At 40.5% G+C, this 17,812-nt stretch overlaps 1 protein-coding gene across 6 annotated transcripts in view; it reads left to right on the plus strand.

Moving 5' to 3' along the window:
• Window positions 1-17,812, plus strand: part of STS (steroid sulfatase) — a 292,612-nt gene that overhangs the window by 196,762 nt on the left and 78,038 nt on the right. For 5 of the 6 annotated variants that reach the window (XM_050777487.1, XM_050777485.1, XM_050777486.1 and 2 more), the window contains one exon: window positions 1,021-5,836. The exons of the other annotated variant lie outside the window; for it this stretch is intronic. In XM_050777487.1, coding sequence (XP_050633444.1) covers window positions 1,021-1,394 — 374 coding nt within the window. In that variant the 3' untranslated portion in view covers window positions 1,395-5,836. Of the gene's footprint in view, window positions 1-1,020; window positions 5,837-17,812 lie in introns of those variants that run through there. 6 annotated transcript variants of the gene reach the window in all.

Raw genomic sequence — 17,812 nt, forward strand, 5'->3', positions numbered from 1 at the left:
AGAACATCTCCTTCATCCCTAAAATATCGTTTCCATTCCCCATTTGTAATCCCTCCTCACCCTCACTTCTAGCCTCATTTAATTACTTTTTATTTTTGTTTGTTTATGTTTGTGGGGTTGTTTTTTGTTTTGTTTTGTTTTGTTTTGAGACAGGGTCTTGCTTTGCCACCCAGGCTGGAGTGCAGTGGCATGATCATAGCTCACTGAAGTTTCAACTGCCTGGGCTCACACAATCCTGCCTTAGTCTCTGGAGTAGCTGGGACTACAGGCACATGCCACCACACCCAGCTTTTTTTTTTTTTTTTTTTTTTTTTTTTAAATTTCTTATAGAGATGGGGTTTCACTATGTTGCCCAGGCTGGGCTCAAACCCCTACCTAGGCTCAAGTGATTCTTCCACCTCAGACTCCCAAAGTGCTGAGATTACAGGGATGAGCCACTGCACTCGGCCTTCATTTAATTCTTTTACTTTTTTTTTTTTTTTTTTTGAGACAGAGGCTCGTTCTGTCACCCAGGCCAAAGTGCAGTGGCGCAATCTCAGCTCACTGCAACCACCGCCTCCTGGGTTCAAGTGATTCTTTTGCCTTAGCTTCCTGAGTAGCTGGGATTACAGGGACCTGCCACAACACCCGGCTAATTTTTGTATTTTTTAGTAGAGACAGGGTTTCGCCATGTTGACTAGGCTGGTCTCCAACTCCTGACCTCAAGTGGTCCATCTGTCTTGGCCTCCCAAAGTTCATTTAATTCTTGATTTGACATTTTTTAGACTTGCTGAAAACTGAGAAAATAAACTTTTCACTGCGGTCCTACCAAGTTTGACGCTGTTCCCGCTGGCTGTGTGTGTTGGCGTCTATGTGTGGCTTCATAATCTCTCCGGTACATATTAACATTGTGCCTGCAGCCTTATGATATCTTCACCTTCTTAAATCACAGGGCAGCATAATTTCCGCATCACTTTTTCATTTGTGGTACATACAAGGATGCTTCATACCTAATGCCATTTCCATCCTTTTAAACCACAGGCACATCCATCTGGAAGGCCTTTTTCTTCACCCCCAACTTCAACCCCGTGGGTTCCAATGGATGCTTTGCCACACATGTGTGCTTCTGTTTCGGGAGTTACGTCACTCATCACGACCCACCTTTACTCTTTGATATTTCCAAAGATCCAAGAGAGAGAAACCCATTAACTCCAGCAACCGAGCCCCGGTTTTATGAAATCCTCAAAGTCATACAGGAAGCTGCGGACAGACACACCCAGACTCTGCCAGAGGTGCCCAACCAGTTTTCATGGGACAACTTTCTTTGGAAGCCCTGGCTTCAGCTGTGCTGTCCTTCCTCCGGCCTGTCTTGCCAGTGCGACAGAGAAAAACAGGATAAGAGACTGAGCCACTAGCTGTGCCTGGGGACCAGACAGATGCATGTGGCAAAGCTCACCATCTTCATTACAAACACATGCCTGAGAGTGGCATTGGGGAAACATAACTCCATCTACACCTTGGATTTGAACTGATTCTCTATTTTATCACCTGAAAGCTTGGGCCAGAGCTCAACAGCTACTCAACTGAAGGGGTGAAGGGGATGAGGTCTGTAGTATACAGAGAGGAAGATGGTAGGTTTATGCCTTCTGTGGCCAGTCTTGGACTCATGCAAATAGAATGAATAGAGGGGCATTCACAAGGCACACCAGTGCAAGCAGATGACAAAAAGGTGCAGAAGGCAATCTTAAAACAGAAAGGTGCAGGAGGTACCTTAACTCACCCCTAAGCAAATATCTATGTCAACAGTTTAAGTTACCATTTACTCTATAATCTGAAGTGATGCAATAACCAGCATAATAAAAAGGCAATCACATAAAAAAGAGTTTAGCCATCTAAACGTAAGTAACTTTAAGATGAATGAAAGATCTTCTTTAGGAATAATAGATGATGGTAAGTTCCACTTTGGTTATTGGAAGGCAAGTCATTATCACTGGTATTCGTTAAAACACATATCAAATGCTTTTCATCACATATATAGTTATACATACATACACACACACACACACACACACACAGTATATTCTTTCCTCAAGAGGGTTAAGATGTCTAAAATAGGGACCTAGAAGCTTATCACTATTTAAGTAAATACAGTAGAAGCTCACAAATAGATTTCTTTGCACAATGATTTTTTGTAAAATTTTATAGTAATAATCCCAAGGCAAATCTCTTCTAAACTGATTTCCATTCCATAATTTGTAGTATAATTCTTGGATTACACTGTTTTCTTCGGGGAATGGAAGTTCTGAATTAAAAGCCCACTGTGGAGATGCTATGGTTCAGGGAATCTCTTCCAATGTAATTCAGAATCATTGGCCTAGAAAGTCTCTGATATTTGGAGGGGAACAAAAATCACTCACAAGCAATCCATGTTCTATACACATAAGCATAATTTCCTTTAGTTCTAGGCAGAAGTTAGTCATCAGAGAACAGTCATGTATGCAAGTTTTGTGGCTGAGAAATTTCTGTGCTTCCGATCCACAATGAGATGCATGATTTTGTTTTCATCCCATTTTCCCCAAGCCCCTGTAAATCAGGGAAGATGCACAACTGATCGCCTGGGAGAGGGCCTGATAGTGGTACAGCTGGAGATAGTTTCAAAGTCTAAACCACCAGCCCATCCCGAGGAAAGGCTCCTATGGAATGTAAAGTGCAATCATTTCTTCAGATATAAGACTTTCCCCAACAATGTGATTGGATTCCTTTATGGCAAAATCGAGAGAAGCTGCCATCCACCTGCTTACACATTCATCTCTTTTGTGGACTTGTCTGACCACCTTCTGTTTGCCCAGAGTTTGCTCAATTCCAAGACAGTGCCCATGGATGGAACACCTGTAACCCACACAGCGGTTTGCAGAGAATGTTAGCCATGACTTGGGCTTTCTGAAAGTTGGCTATAATTTCTCTATCCCTACCCACAACTCTGGGAAGTTGGAGCAAGAAGGGCATACTATTGGGCTGGGAGGATTCAACAACATTTCCCCAGTTGCCCTTTCATTTCTTCTATTTCAGATGTTGATTTTGCTTCTCTTCTAAACAAAAAAAAAAAAAAAAAAAAAAAAAAAGAAAAAAAAAAAGAAAGAAAGAAAGAAAAAAAAAGAAAAAAAAGAAAGAAGTGATTCCTACCCCCTAACTCCAGAATTGTTGAAAGCTGAAAAGCATACAGGATTCTTCCTTTTAACGTGGATTTCCCATTCCAGAAATTGTGGGAGAATATGTCTTCTTGCTTTAGAAAACATTCTTATTAGAGAGGGTACTAGCTTACTGATGATGTGTTAGGATTGCTGCTGATACTGTCATGTGGAAACACTTAAAGGCACTGTTATAAACTTATCCTATAAGATAACAATGTTTACTCAAAGTCTAACATATTCAATGCAAGTAAGACTTTCTGAAAACACTTGATGATGTGGGGATGCTGCAGGATTAAATAACTTGAAGAGCCTTTATAGATTATATGAATGCCTATTTGTGTCTAGAACTAGTTATTTAACCTGTAAAATGTCAACAGCAAATGAAGGATGAAGTATATCTCTAGATGCAAATATATTGAGTTTAAAAGTGCCTCAAAATAATTGAGATCACATTTCAGGACATTTGGAAATCAGGTTGATTTGTGGTAACCATAATCATCTTAAATTTCAAACCATTTACCATCTGAAAGTTTTGATTTGAATGTATAACAGGAAATTGGAATTCTTTTGTCCAGGAGAAACCTCAAAAACCTTCTTTAAGGCATAGTTTTGTTGTTTGTTTGTTTGTTTGTTGCAGAGCTGTAAGGCATGGCTGCTTGTTTACAAAGCATCTCCTTCATATTCCCTCTGGAGTTGTATATCCAAACCTTAGTGGGTTTTGAAACTTTAAGCAAATTCTTTTAAAAAATTATTATATTTCTAGCATTACTAGATATTAAAAGTTAAGCAAATAGATTAATGATGTATACATTGGCATCATTTCACAAGATCAAGAATGCTGCAGGAAAAGCAAAATTGCAATCTACGTATCTATGGTACTAAAGAAGTCCTGTTTTTCAAAAATGGAAGCCCACTTCTCAGATTTTTCTGAAGGGCATACAATGAAAAGTGGAGGGGAAAAACACACACAAAAAAACAAGTGTTTGGCTTGTCACAGGAATCTGATTGCATTAAGTGGAAGGATTATTTACAATATGTTAATGCAAAGTTAAAATTTTTCCTTGGCAATTAAAAATGCTGTGCGCTAATACCCTGCTTTATAATGTGACTCAATTCAGCAATGTGGGGAATGTTTACTACATTTCCAGCTTGATGTCAAGCAATGGGGAATACAAGTTCCAGTTCTGCAAAGATTCATCAACTTTCTTAGCTCAAGAGAGAGGCTGAGACATGCAGAGAGGAATAAGACATAAAATAGCTCTGACCTCTATGATCCAAGAGTGGGAAAAGGCTAGATTATTACCCATCAGGCATACTCTCTAAGGCCTTTTTAGGAGCCTACAAAAATGTTTTAATTTCTTTTATAATCAGAAGAAAAGAAAGTGAACATTGGGGATTGGAAATGATATTGGCATTTGCACCAACATAGTCATAAAACAGTATGTTAATATGTTTTTACTATATATATATTATATAGTACAATCTATTTAATATGTTTTGCCTTTGTGACCCATGAAAGTCTTACTGGGCCCTGGGGAAGGTATCCTACCCTGGTGAAGCAGCTGCTTTGCTCTACAAATACCTGAGGCAGAAATTTGATTTGAAAAATATTATTCTCTCTTCTCTTTGTTTCAACCGGATTCCTTAGGAAAACCAAACCAGTGTCAGAACAAACCCCTGAAGCAGTAAGAAGCTGGAGTGAGAAGGGCATGGTATTGGGACTAGGATTGGCTCTCATGCAACCGAGCTATTCTCATAAAACGACAAAAAGTGTCCATAGAGAGTCTGCTGGCAAGTACGTGGCCATAGGGAGCCGACATGCCCGGGAGGATGTCTCCATTACATGGAGACTTCTAAAAGCTAAAGACTTGTTACCTTCTCTTTAGTGCCTAGAGAATGTGATGTGTGATGCAAATGCTCAAAACCTCTTAAATTGTAGCTGTCTGACCTCTATGGACCTCACATCCATCCCAGGCTTCATGGACAAAGATTCTACACTTGGCCACACTTTAGCCAAGCTCCTCAACCTTCTCCCAGGCCCAATCTGGGCACTTCCTTGTAAAATCCAGTTTTGGCAAGAAGTCTGTTAAGTCAGTTTAGCAAGAACACCTAACCCCCCCATATCTGTTCAACCTCAGTATCTGATCAGGCTCCTCAGCCTCCACCATACCCCAGGTGATGTCTGGTCACCTGGCCTGCCTTCAGCTAGAATCCTGTTAGGTCAGTTTAGCTGAATGCTCCCTGATATTTCCTGTTGGTAATCTTCCCATCCACTGCCCCTCACCATGTTCCCTGTCTATAAATCCCCACTTTTCCATGGTGTATTCAGAGCTGAGCCCAGTCTCTCTCGCCTACTACAAGTCCCCATTGCTGTGGTCCCTGTAGCCATCACGATGGTCCTGAATAAAGTCTTGCTTACTGTGCTTGAATAGGTAGCATTGAAGAATTTTTTTCTTTGACATCATCCATGACAACATGAAACCTATTGGGACAGCATGACTGTGCAGGGTCTTCAGAGCTCAGCTTTCTGAGGCCCTCAGCATTCTTGCTTTTCCGACACCGTGAACCTGTTCCTGTTCTGTGTTGCAAGAGATCACTCAAGCCAGTGTTACTTAATACCATCTCTTTGTGTAGTAGATCTGAATAAAGTAATCGTAGCATACCAACATTTTACTTTGTTGAGTATTATTTCAGTGGGAGCCTTTCCAATGAAGGAGACATCAGCTTACCGTATTAGAATGCAAGCAGCTTAAAAACTACCCGTGTCTTTCTGAAAAGGAAACATTGCCATGTAACTATGTGTCAGTTTTCTAAGAACTTCATGGGCCTTCTGTATAGGAGACCCTCAAATTTGGGGGTTCATCTGAGAATGGTTCTACTCATTAAGTTCAAATCCTCTAAATGATTTTTTGGTAAGTTTATCTTTTTTTTTTTCTTTTCACAGAGTCTCACTCTGTCGTCTAGGCTGGAATGCAGTGGCGCAATCTTGGCTCACTGCAAACTCCACCTCCTGGGTTCAAGCGATTCTCCCACCTCAGCCTCCCGAGTAGCTGGGACTATAGGTGTGAACCACCACACCTGGCTAATTTTTGTATTTTTTAGTAGAAATGGGGTTTCATCATGTTGGCCAGGCTGATCTCAAACTCCTGACCTCAGGTGATCCACCCACTCTGGCCTCCCAAAGTGCTGGGATTATAGGTGTGAGCCACTGAGCCTGGCCTTGGTAAGTTTATCTTACCTGGCAAATACATTACATCTTCAAAGTAGCAAATTGTACAATTTCTTACATTTAGTTTACATAATAAGCAAACACAGTCACTTTTATATTGAGGTCTGGGATATAAAATTTGCTTCACTGAGTATATGAGGATCTAAGGTTTCAAACTAAATTATACATGGGGATTGTAGTGTTTTTCTAAAGGTAAAATTGTTAATGAACATATTTTATAAATAGGTACTTTGAATTGCTTGTCAAAGTTTATACTAATTTAACAATGGGTGCAAAAATAAATACACAAAGTACCATATTTACAAAGATATGCATGTTCTCCAGTGGGCAGGACCCGGTGGTTGTTACATGTGAAATAGAAACTATCTCATGTTTCAGATATACAGATTCATCTCAGTGAGTGCTGAGCAAGATGATATTTTCCTATTTCCCTTATAGTAATGTTGGCACCATGTGAGCCACTCAGGCTTGGCCATAAGTTTCCTGCATAATCCTCTATGGTGGGAGTCCCCAACCCCCAGGCCACAGACCACTACCAGTCCATGGCCTGTTAGAAACTGAGCCACAAAGTAGGAAGTGAGCGGAGGGCAAGCGAGTAAAGCGTCATCTATATTTACGGCCTCTCTCCATCACTCACGTTACCACCTGAGCACCACCTCCTGTCAGATGAGCAGCCACATTAGATTCTCATAAGAGCAAGAACCCTATTGTAAACTGCGCACACGAGGGATCTAGGTTGCGCACTCCTTATGAGAATCTTGTGCCTGATGATCTGCCACTGTCTCCTGTTACCCCCAGATGGAACTGTCTAGTTGCAGGAAAACTAGCTCAGGGCTCTCACTGATCCTACATTATGATGAGTTGTATAATTATTATATATTAGAATGTAATAATAATAGAAATAAAGTGCACAATAAATGTAATATGTTTGAATCATCCCAAAACCATCTGCCACCCCCAGTTTGTGGAAAAATTGTCTTTTAGTCCCTGGTGCCAAAAAGTTTGGGAACTGCTGCTCTATGGGTACTCTGCTTGTTGTCATTGAATACGGAAAATCGAGATAAGAGCTCAGAGGAGGGCCTAAGGGATGAATGGTAATATATTAGTCCGTTGTCATGCTGCTAATAAAGACATACTCAAGACTGGGTAATTTATAAAGAAAAGACATTTAATTGACTCACAGTTCCACAGGGCTGGGGAGGCCTCAGGAAACTTACAATCATGATGGAAGGGGAAGCAAACACGTCCTTCTTCACCTGGTGGCAGCAAGAAGTGCAGAGTATAGGGGAGAAGAAGTCCCTTATAAAACCGTCAGATCTCGTGAGAACTCACTATCACAAGAACAGCATGGAGGTAACCGCCCCCCATGATTCAGCTACCGCTCACTGGGTCCCTCCCATGACATGTGGTGACTATGGAAACTATAATCCAAGATGAGATTTCAGTGGGGACACAGCCAAACTATATCATTCTGCCCCTGGCCCCTCCCAAATCTCATGTCCTCATATTTCAAAACACAATCATGCCTTCCCAACAGTCCCCGACAGTCTTAACTCATTCCAGCATTAACTCAAAAGTCCAAGTCCAAAGTCTCATCTGAGACAAGGTGAGTTCCTTCTGCCTATGAGCCTGTGAAATCAAAAGCAAGTTAGTTATTTCCTACATACAATGGGGATACAGACATTGGGTAAATACACACCCATTCCAAATGGGGTAAATTGGTCAAAACAAAGGGGTTACCAGCCCCATACAAGTCCAAAATCCAATAGGGCAGTCATTAAATCTTAAAGCTCCAAAATCATCTCCTTTGTCTCCGTGTCTCACATCCAGGTTATGCAGATGCAAGAGGTGGGCTCCCATGACCTTGGGCAGCTCTGCCCGTGTGACTTTGCAGGGTACAGCTTCCCTCCTGGCTGCTTTCATGGGCTGGTGTGGAGTGTCTGCAGCTTTTCCAGGTGCACAGTGCAAGCTGCAAACATTTTATGATAGTTCTTTGGATTTCAAAAAGATGATAGTTCTTTGGATTTCAAAAAGATGCTTTGATTTACTGGTACTATTTTAAATAGAAGTCCTGTGCATTAATTCTTTAAAGGCTATCAGCTGTATGAAGGTAGAAGTCAGATAAACTTAAAGATAAAAATATAGTGGAGTCTACCATCAATTAATCATGGCCCAAAATTGATTATAAGTGATTCTGTAATTCTAATATAAATGAGTGAAAATGCAGAGTTGATTAATCTGCACAACAAACATAATTATTACTATTATTACTTAAACATTGAGGTTCTTTTTGAAATATTGCATTTTGTTTCACTGGATTCTATGAGGATAATGGATTTAGAAATATATTACACATATGGAAAGATGATGTTGTTTTTAATGGCATTTGAAAATTTTAAATTTTCCAATGGATATGTTTTTATAATGTATTATTTGAATTCCCTATAAATTTTGTCACTTTTGATATTCTTTTTAAAATAGTGCCTGTGCAGTACTCTAGTAGATGCAATATTTTAGTTTCGTTGATCAGATCTTAGTCTTAGCAAAAGTTTAAACAGTGACATAATATTTTAAGCCACGCTATTTCAGCAACCTTTGAAATAATACCATGCAACTCATGTTTAATATTTCTAATTAGTTCATGAGATTCTTGCATCTTGTGCTTTTCTTTTAAAGTCAGGTTGTAAACTATGCCGTTGATGCACAGTGTAGGCTCTGTGTTAAAATCTGAAGGCATTCTCTGGCAAGGTTTGAAATTACCCTTATCTAGTGCCTCTCAGGCTGATGTCCATGAAGGTGACAAGTACTATAGGAAAAGGCTGGGGAAAGTCAGAGCTTGAAATAATTCAGGAAAGGGCACTGGTGGCACTGGTGGCATTTTATCGGACAAGGGAAATGCATCGGGTCAGTAACTACTAAGAGAAAGTCAGATCAGACAGGCCATCCATTAGAGCTTGTATCAAGGAGAGCTGTTCACATTGTCACATCAGGGGCAGAGACAAAGTGAGCTCTGCAGCACATCCCATTGCACTGAAGGGAAGAAGAGGGCAGTGTCTGGGTCCACATGCAGGTGTTACAGGCAGGGATATGGGTGGTGGTTGATGAGTCTCATGGATCCCAGACATGATTCTAAGTGCCTCAGTGGATTCTTCTATTTAATCTTTACTGTACATCTGTTAGATAGGTGTTATTATTGTACTCTTACATATGAAGTTCCAGGCACAAAAAAAACCAGTACATATATTGCTTTATGCTTAGAGTTATGGAATGGTCTTTTGGGTAATAAAAAAGGAAATGGATAGATTCGTGACCTTCGTATATGGCTGTGCATGCTGTGTACTGCACAACTCCAGGAGGCAACATTAACATAATCCGCAGTGGAAAGAACATTTTCTAAATTTGTGCAGCGCCCAACCTGTGCCACCATATGTAGCAATATCCATTAGATAGTGATGTTGCAAAAATAGATGGATATGTAAGTAATGGACACAACTGACTACCTTGATTTTTCTAGCAAGGGACACAGGAGTTATGGTTTGTAAAACCCATGGATAAATCTATGAACTAATGTATTGACATGAGACATTCTGGAGTGAAAAAGATAATCCAAGTGTACAGATCATTAAAATAGAGCTAAAATTCACAAAGAGTTGATGTTTCGCATTGAGGGAAAAAACGGCACATGATTTTGTGGTTATCTGTTGGTTTCCTGTTCTCTGGGCATCACCACACCGTCTGCTAAAGGTTTCCAGCTTACTCTGCTGCTCAGACACATGGTAGGCCTGCACTCTGGCCCTTTGTGAGCTGTGAGGAGATGTGTCACAGGCTACTTCAGAGCTACAGCGTCTGTCACCAGCACTTTCTCAACATCCCACACAGAGGCTTCTCCCTCCGGTTGGTCTCAGAGTTAAGATGACACCAAACAGAGTCTAGATAACTTAGGAGGAACACACAGTGTGAGCAAGAAAGAAAGCTTTGTTGCTGAAGCCACTGAGATTTGGATATTTTTCCTGCAGCCTAGATACATTCATCCTGAGCAACTTATGTTACCATTCTGTTTCTGCAAGGGAATGAGTATTACATTTTGCAAAATATTTCATTTCCCATTTTTATCCCTTAGGGAGTTTATAGCTAAGGGATCCTGGGATATTTTGGACAGTGGAATATCTGAGGCTTAATCAGACTTGGAAAGATAATTCAGATAGTTGGAGCAAAGGAAAAATGAGGATGGCTTTGGGCCAGGTAAAAACAAAACAAAATGAAACTAATGTTGAGATTCACTGTATCTTCAGAAATATACACATCTACTAACTTTTACTGAATGAATATTAGGGAGGTGAATGGCACTTCATTTGGTATCATCTTATGCCACATGGAAATTGAACGATTGTACATCTTCAAATCCCTTTGTTTTAACAACTATAGCAAGCCCTGCATTTTAATGCCACTTTAAATGTGTTTAAAATATTTAATCCTACTTAATTGTATGTTAAATTTTTTGACAATCCTTTTAAAGTGAAAATAATATCTAGTAGGAACAATAATATTCCTGTGCATCCTACTTATTAGTGCTTTGAATGCAAGTAAATGGTCTTTTGACCCTTTCTCATTTAAATTGTTTGCCTTTTTTTTTTTTTCATCCCAATCATGCTGAGTGAATTCTGGTGTTTAAAAAATTATATAGTGCTATTATTTTCCATGACAATGCTTTAAAGGGTAACTTGTGTGGGGAAGCATATTTAAAATTTTATTGTATTATTTCCATCACAGCAAAGCAATGTTAAAGCTTTTCCAGGGCTATAATGGTTCCTTTCATGTAGAGTTCATTAAATTCAACAGTGATGACCCTTAGAAGAGAGCTACTAAGCCCAAATGAGACAGGGAATTCTGTGTCAAAATGGGAGCGGGGAATGGCAAGGCAAGAGAAAGGTGAGTAGGAGACGCAGAGGCAAACCTTAGTCATCCCATGTCTGTTTATGATGCAGTTTTCTGAAAGATTATAAAATAGAGGCTGAGAGAACCAACACGCTATCAGTCTCAGGGTGACAATTACCCTGTAATAGTCTGTCTTCAACTATCTTAGATAATGCATGAGAAAGTGCTTGATGAATGATTCCATCCTAACCACTATTTAAGCTCTAGGGCAGAGAAAAGAACCAGAATTTCAGATCCTCACACCTCACTGTCTTGTATGTCTAAAATGTGCAGGGATCTAATGTCAGCTCATCACTTACCATGGCATAAAAATACATATATTTATTTATTTGTTTATTTTTGAGACAGAGTCTCGCTCTGTCACCCAGGCTGGAGTGCAGTGGCAGTGATCTCAGCTCACTGCAAGCTCCGCCTCCTGGCTTCACATCATTCTCCTGCCTCAGCCTCCCGAGTAGCTGGGACTACAGGCTCCCGCCACCATGCCCGACCAATCTTTTGTATTTTTAGTAGAGACGGGGTTTCACCGTGTTAGCCAGGATGGTTTTGATCTCCTGACCTCATGATCTGCCCGCCTTGGCCTCCTAAAGTGCTGGGATTACAGGCGTGAGCCACCACGCCCGGCCTAAAAATACATATTTCTCTGCAAAAGTTCATCTCGGTGCCTCTCTGCTCCTCAGAAGTTTTCTAAAAATAAGAGAAATCCCTTTTGGAGATGCAGAGACTTATTGTAGCAAATGACAATGCTCTTGGATTATCTTTCAATGAGATTTGGCAAAGAACAGTGTCCCTAACAGCTGGATGGCTTGATGCCCTTTCTACAATATAATGGCAATGACAAATCTATTTTTGCTTCAGCTCAGGCAGCTATGTTAATGTGCACTCTGTGAGTGCTGAACACACTTAGTACTGCCCCTCCGTTTTGAAACCTTTCATAAGAAGCCTGGAGTTAGATCTGTCCTCTTTTCTTCTGTTGTACATTGAGACTAACCTCTGTGGCTAAGCTTCCAATCTCACCCTTTTGCACTATAACCACAGAAATGTGCATATGATGGAAGGAAAAGGATTAGACTCTGCAAATTCACATTGTCCTATGTCACCAATTTTGAGGATTAAGTTTCAACACAAAATATTTCAGTTCCATAACAAAAGTCACTCTAGTGTCTGAGAAGGGTAGATGGTGAAGACAGAGGTGGCTGAATTTTAAGGCATTATTGTGATTAAATGCAATTATCTTACATAACACATTTTAATTATGCCAATAAGAGAGGATTGCCCAATTAGAAAGTGTTTTCAGCTGGACCATATTAACACTCATGTGATGTATCTTTCCTGCTGTTTTAACTGTAGTGTGTAAGGATAAATACAAATTGAAATAGTACTCTAGGCTGTTTCCTGCTTGGTCAATGAATATTTTTCTGAACCATAAAATATGGATTTGCCAATTTAGAGAGTTAATAAAATTGCCCTAGATTTTCTTTTATCTTGGCAGAGGAACAGAGTTATTTTCAGCATGGAACTCAGTTCTCTGATTACTTTGTGGTCCATTTTAGTTGCCAATACCTTAGATGTTACAAAAGCAAGACAGCTTCATCAAACACTAAAGTATGACATGAACCACTACAGGAGACTCTTTGCATTTTGCATTTTTATATTAAATGTGATAATAGTTTAGATCATTTATTTATTATTTTCATGGAATTGCATTGTGCTCATGCTGAAAGGAAAATGCTTTCGATCTGCCCATTGAAGCCTCAGCAATTTGGAATGAAAACTTAGAATAAAATAATCTAAGGCATGTTTTTTGAGAGAGATTCACATGAAAATTTAAATTTTAAAACCTAAACTCATCTATGTGCTTTCAAATAGAGTACAAGATATAAGGAATATAAAGAGTGCATTGTAATTGCTGGGCGCATATATATATATATATATATATATATATATATATATTTTTTTTTTTTTGAGACGGAGTCTCGCTCTGTCGTCCAGGCTGGAGTGCAGTGGTGAGATCTCGGCTCACTGCAAGCTCCACCTCCCAGGTTCACACCATTCTCCTGCCTCAGCCTCCCGGGTAGCTGGGACTACAGGCACCTGCCACCACGCCCCACTAATTTTTTGTGTTTTTAGTAGAGACAGGGTTTCACCATGTTAGCCAGGATGGTCTCGATCTCCTGACCTCGTGATCCACCTGCCTTGGCCTCCCAAAGTGCTGGGATTACAGGTGTGAACCACTGCGCCTGACCCTGGGCATATTTTTAAGAAAAACGTTTTATTGTGGAAAACTTCAAACAAACACAAAAATAGAAAGACTGTAATATTAAATCCCCACAACTTTATTCCCAAGCGTCAATAATTGTCACCATTTTATCTATCTTCAAACACAATCACGGTCATGATATTTTAAAATTTTGGATTGTCATCCATGAACAGAAAATAAGTGTTTCAAATGTTTCGTGATATACTGCATAAATTGCTATGACAATGTGTTTCTTCAGAGTGTATATACTTTCAAAAAGGTAAATAGTAAAAGAGTTAAATTTAATAAAGATATAAACCATATTAGTATCTTGTGTATGTCAAACCATCTCAAAACTTAGTTGCCTAATGCTATACCCACATATTTAACTGCTGATCTTGTGGGTTGACATTTGGGTTCAGTTGAGTGGTTTTTCTTAGATGACTTTGGCTGGGTCTGCTTCAACATCTGACGTTGGTTGATGAACAACTGGGCTACCTGGTTTATGACAGCCTCATCTGGAAGGCAGGAACACTTAGGGCCTCTCTGCATGTGGTTCTCTCATTCTCCAGCAGGCTAGCCCAGCCGGTCCTCAAGGCTATAATTCTAGTGGTTCCAAGATCAGCAGGAGAGGACAAGCTCAGTGTGTGGATACCTTGCAAGTCTATGCTTGTGTCTACTTGCTCTAGAGCCCAAACAAGTCACCTGGCTAAGCCCAGCTGCAAGGGTAGATATAAAGACAACTCTTAAAGGGTGTAGCTGCAAAGGCACATTACAAAACAAAAGAAAAACCAAAAAAGAACATGCATACAATGGAGGGAAGATTCTGTGGCCAGTTTTACAGTCTACTTCATAAAGTTAGAAGTCTTATCAAAAGGAGATGAAATTGACATAGCAAATTAGGACTTCCAAAAACTCTCTTCTCTGTGAAATCAATAATAAACCTGGAGAAAGTTGTCAGAAATAACTTTTACAGAACTCTGGAAATTAGTCAAAGGCTTGTTGCATCCCCTGGGAACAACGGTGGGATCTCAGTAAGAAGAGTGTGCACGTTGGCATTTGAGCTTACCCTACTGCAAGCCTGTATTCTCCCACTGAATGGTGGCTGAAAAAACAGCAGTCCGTGGGTTCTCCAGCAGGCAGCAGAGGGAGCAGAGTATGGCTGGAGCTTCAGGAAATCCTCATTCCTGATGATGGTGTATTTATCTGTGTTTGACCTGATATGGAGTTGGCTAGTACAAAGAAATATTTTCTCTGAGGGAATGAAGCCCTGATACGTATAATACATGGATAAATGTGGAAAATAATGCTCAGTAAAAGAGCCTGATACAAGGGAACACAACATCTAGGATCCATTTATATGAAATGTCCAGAACAGGCAAACCCATAGAAAGAGAAAGGAGAGATAACCTTTGCCAGGGGCTGGAGGGAGGAGGGATAAGGAGCGACCTCTCATGGGTAGAGGTAGAATATTTTCACAGGGATGAAAATATTCTGAAATTAGGTGTTGGGGTTGGTTGCACAATTTTGTGATAGAAAACCACTGAATTGTCCAGATTAAGATGCTAAATATTATGGGATGTGAATTGTATCTGACTTTTTAAAGAATGAAATCTATCATTTCAATATTTTTTTTAAAAAAAGATAAAGTAGACTGGGCTTGGTGGGTCATGCCTCTAATCCCAAAACTTTGGGAGGCTGAGGCGGGCAGATGGCTTGAGACCAGGAGTTCGAGACCAGCCTGGGCAACATGGGGAAACCCCGTATCTACTAAAAGTACAAAAATGTGGCAGGCACCTCTAATCCCAGCTACTTGGGAGGTGGAGGTTACAGTGAGCTGAGACTGCACCATTGCACTCCAACCTGGGCGACAGAGCAAGACTCCATCAAAAAAAACAAAAACAAACAAAAAAAAAACGTTGCAATCTCTGCAACGTTTAGTCCAGACCAGCACTCCGTTTTTCTTCGTCTGCCCAAGGTTGTAAAGGCAACTTCAAAACCGAGTTGTCCCAAAGGAGTTGAAGACTTACTTCCATGCAAAAACCTGGCCATGGATGTTTATAGCAACCTTATTCACAATTGTGAATTGGAAGCAATGAAGATGTCCTTCAGTAGATGAGTGGATGAGTAGATGAGTGGTACATCCAGACAATTGAGTATTTTTCAGCACCTAAAAGAAATGAACTGTCAGGCCACAAGAAGGCATGGAGGAAATTTAAATGCATATCACTAAGTGAAAGAAGCCAGTCTCAAAAGGTTCATACTGTGTGATTTCAACTATGGGACATTCTGGAAAAGGGAAAACTATGAGAACAGTAAAAAATCAGTGGTTGCCAGTGGGGAGAAGGAGGGATGAACAGGTGGAGCACAGAAGATTTTTAGGGTGGAACACAGTGAACCTACTCTGTGTGACATTATATAATGGTGGATCCATGTCATTATACATTTGTCCAAACCCATAGAATGTGCAACACCCAGAGTGAACCCTAATGTAGACGGTGGTGATGATGATGTGTCAATGTAGGTTCATCAGTTGTAACAAATGCACTGCTCTGGTGCATGAAGTTGATAATGGGGGAGGCTGTGCATGAGTTGGGGAAGGGATATAGAGGAAATGTCTATACCTTTCACACAGTTTTGCTATGAATGTAAAATTGCTCTAAAAGTAATATTAACTCTTACATACATAAAAAATAAGGTTTTAACTCATAATAAACATACACACCAAGTGGTGACACTTGAGCTGTAAGCTGGCCACCTAGGTGGACTCATTCAGCTTTCCCTGGGTTCTAAGATATAGAGTGTACTCTTCTATCCAGAATGTGCATTTTGTATCTGACTTGAACCTGGACCCCAACAGAATGCCACCCCAAGTCCAGTGAGCCTATTTCACTTTGCCCATGTGAAAAATACTCCACCATGGGGCCCACCATTTAATGCAATATGAACAGTGCTCCAAGGACTTGTGTACTATAGCCATCCCCTGCTCCAAACCCTTCCTTTGCTTGGAATCTCTGGCCAACTCTGTCCTATCCAGCTCATATAGTTTGGCTGTGTCCCCACCCAAATCTCATCTTGAATTGTAACTCCCACAATTCCCACGTGTCCTGGGAGGAACCTAGTGGGAGGTAATTGAATCATGGGGACAGGTCTTTCCCATGCTGTTCTCATGATAGTGAATAAGTCTCATGAGATCTGATGGTTTTAAAAATGGGAGTTTCCCTTCACAAGCTCTCTCTCTCTTTGCCTGCCACCGTCCATGTAAGATGTAACTTGCTCCTCCTTGCCTTTCATCTTCCACCATGATTGTGAGGCCTTCCCAGTCATGTGGAACTGTAAGTCCAATAAACATCTTCCTTTTGTAAATTGCCCAGTCTTGGGTATGTCTTTATCAGCAGCATGAAAACAAACTAATACAATAAATTGGTACCAGTAGAGTGGGGTGCTGCTAAAAGGAAATCTGAAAATGTGGAAGCAACTTTGGAACTGGGTAACAGGCAGAGGTTGGAACAGTTTGGAGGGGTCAGAAGAAGACAGGAAAATATGGGAGAGTGTGGAACTCCCTAGAGACTTGTTGAATGACTTTGACCAAAATGCTGATAATGACATAGACAATGAAATCCAGGCTGAGGTGGTCTCAGATAGAGAAGAAGAACTCATAGTGTTTTAGCAAAGACACTGGTGGCATTTTGCTCCTGCCCTGGAGATTTGTGGAACTTTGAATTTGAGAGAGATGATTTAGGATATCTGGCAGAATAAATTTCTAAGCAGCAAAGCATTCAAGATGTGACTTGGGTGCTGTTAAAGGCATTCCATTTTATAAGGGAAGCAGAGTGTAAATGTTCAGAAAATTTGCAGCCTGACAATGTGATAGAAAAGAAAATCCCATTTTCTGAGGAGAAATTCAAGCCAGCTGCAGAAATTTGCATAAGTAATGAGGATCCAAATGTTAATCCCCAAGACAATGGGAAAAACATATCCAGGGCATGTTAGAGGTCTTCACGGCAACCCCTCCCATCACAGGCCTAAAGGCCTAGGAGGAAATAGTGGTTTCATGGGCAAGCCCAAGGTCCCCATGTGGTATGCAGCCTAGGAACTTGGTGCCCTGTGTCCCAGCTGCTCCAGCCATGGCTGAAAAGGCCTAACATAGAGCTCTGACCATGGCTTCAGAGGGTGGAAGCTGCCAAGCCTTGGCAGCTTCCACATGGTATTGAGCCTGCGAGTGCACAGAAGTCAAGAATT

This window comes from Macaca thibetana, chromosome X, assembly GCF_024542745.1.
Source record: "Macaca thibetana thibetana isolate TM-01 chromosome X, ASM2454274v1, whole genome shotgun sequence".
Classification (NCBI taxonomy): Eukaryota; Metazoa; Chordata; class Mammalia; order Primates; family Cercopithecidae; genus Macaca; species Macaca thibetana.